We start from the raw sequence: 1497 nt of genomic DNA, 5'->3' as shown, positions 1-1497 counted from the left end.
CCAACTGACCAGAGACAGGTGTACAGGTTAGGAAACAGCAAGCCCTTCCTTCTCATCTTTTTCACTAACTTTGGGGGAGAGATCAGGAAACACTGAGACAGAGGAAGTGAAGCACTCTGCTCATTGCAAGATCTGTTACGAGCACTGCGTGTGGTTTGGTGTGAAAAGAAGCTGAAACTAGCATCTAAGCCAAAATCTTTCATTCTCTCTCTGATGCCGAAAGTTTGGCCTCTGTGCACTGGTGCTGAATCGAATCTCAGAGACAGGGTTCTGGGTGAAGTAGAAAAGCAAAGCTTTATTGCTTTGCCAGGCAGAGGGGGACAGAGCAGGCTTGTGCACTGAAGAACTGTGTGTCCCAACCTGGGGGGATTTGGTGAGGAGTTTTACACCAGTAGTTCAAGGGTGGGATTGCTGATAAGGATCAGGGGGCACGCAGGACCTGCACTCCTTTAATCTGGTCTCAGGTGGTCTCCTGATGAGCTTCTCTGGTTCTTGAGTCTATCAAGCCATGACCTTCTCTCTGGAATGAAGAATGCTTCATCAAGTAGCTCATCTTCCATTTGATGGGGGTTTTAGTTCTGTGAAGAGCTCAAAGATATTGTTACGTGTATCCCTTGAGGCGAAACCAGGACCCTGCCCCAAGGCTGCACTATTGTTTCTTTCTTTGTTTGTTTGTTTTTTTTTCATTAGTTCATGTCTTTTATTAACCAATATACAATCACTTGTCTTCTGGTTTGTTGAAACAATAGGTCAGACAACATTTGTCACAATAATGTCTGTCAAAGGGGCTGGCCATAAAAACTCCAGCACCACATTCATTGGAAGGGCACTCCCGACGAAGGCGACTGATTTTGCCATTCTCATCCACCTTACAGTATTTCAGGACAGCCAGCTTAACCTTCTTTCTCTTATGCTTGTTCTTCTTGGGAGTGGTGTAAGACTTCTTCTTCCTTTTCTTAGCACCACCATGAAGTCTCAACACAAGATGAAGCGTGAACTCCTTTTGAATGTTGTAGTCAGACAAAGTATGTCCATCTTCCAGTTGCTTGCCAGCAAAGATCAGTCTTTGCTGGTCAGGAGGAATTCCTTCCTTGTCCTGGACCTTGGCCTTTACGTTTTCTATTGTATCCGAGGGTTCGACCTCGAGAGTGATGGTCTTCCCCGTCAGGGTCTTCACGAAAATCTGCATATTGGCGGCGGTGCCACCGCAGATGGCGGATCCGAAAAACTGCACTATTGTTTCTTGACTGCTCTTCCCTTGTCTCTGCATCCCTTCCCTTTCCTGATTAGCAACTGTTTGACAGGCTTCTGTGCCCAGGAGCCCCACAGGGTCCTTCTCAGTTTCATATCCACTTTGTATTTAGAATTAGCAGTTGATTGCGTAACTGCTCGTGGAAGAAGATGGTGGTACCCAAACCTCTCATCCCATTGTCCTCATCAAGAGGCAGGTTGGTTTCTCCACCTGCTCCACTCCTCAGCCTCAGACCCCCTCCTCAT

The 1497-nt window shown here is 46.8% G+C and overlaps 1 protein-coding gene across 1 annotated transcript; it reads right to left on the bottom strand.

The window, feature by feature from the left end:
* Positions 1-677: 677 nt before the first annotated feature.
* On the bottom strand, positions 678-1222 carry LOC137769242 (ubiquitin-ribosomal protein eS31 fusion protein-like). The gene has a single exon (XM_068550986.1). The coding sequence runs from the start codon at positions 1187-1189 to the stop codon at positions 719-721; it is 471 nt and encodes a 156-aa protein (XP_068407087.1). The 5' UTR covers positions 1190-1222; the 3' UTR covers positions 678-718.
* Positions 1223-1497: the final 275 nt, after the last annotated feature.

Source organism: Eschrichtius robustus, chromosome 9 (assembly GCF_028021215.1).
Source record: "Eschrichtius robustus isolate mEscRob2 chromosome 9, mEscRob2.pri, whole genome shotgun sequence".
NCBI classification, from domain to species: domain Eukaryota; kingdom Metazoa; phylum Chordata; class Mammalia; order Artiodactyla; family Eschrichtiidae; genus Eschrichtius; species Eschrichtius robustus.
This window is presented reverse-complemented; position numbering and strand designations above follow the sequence as displayed.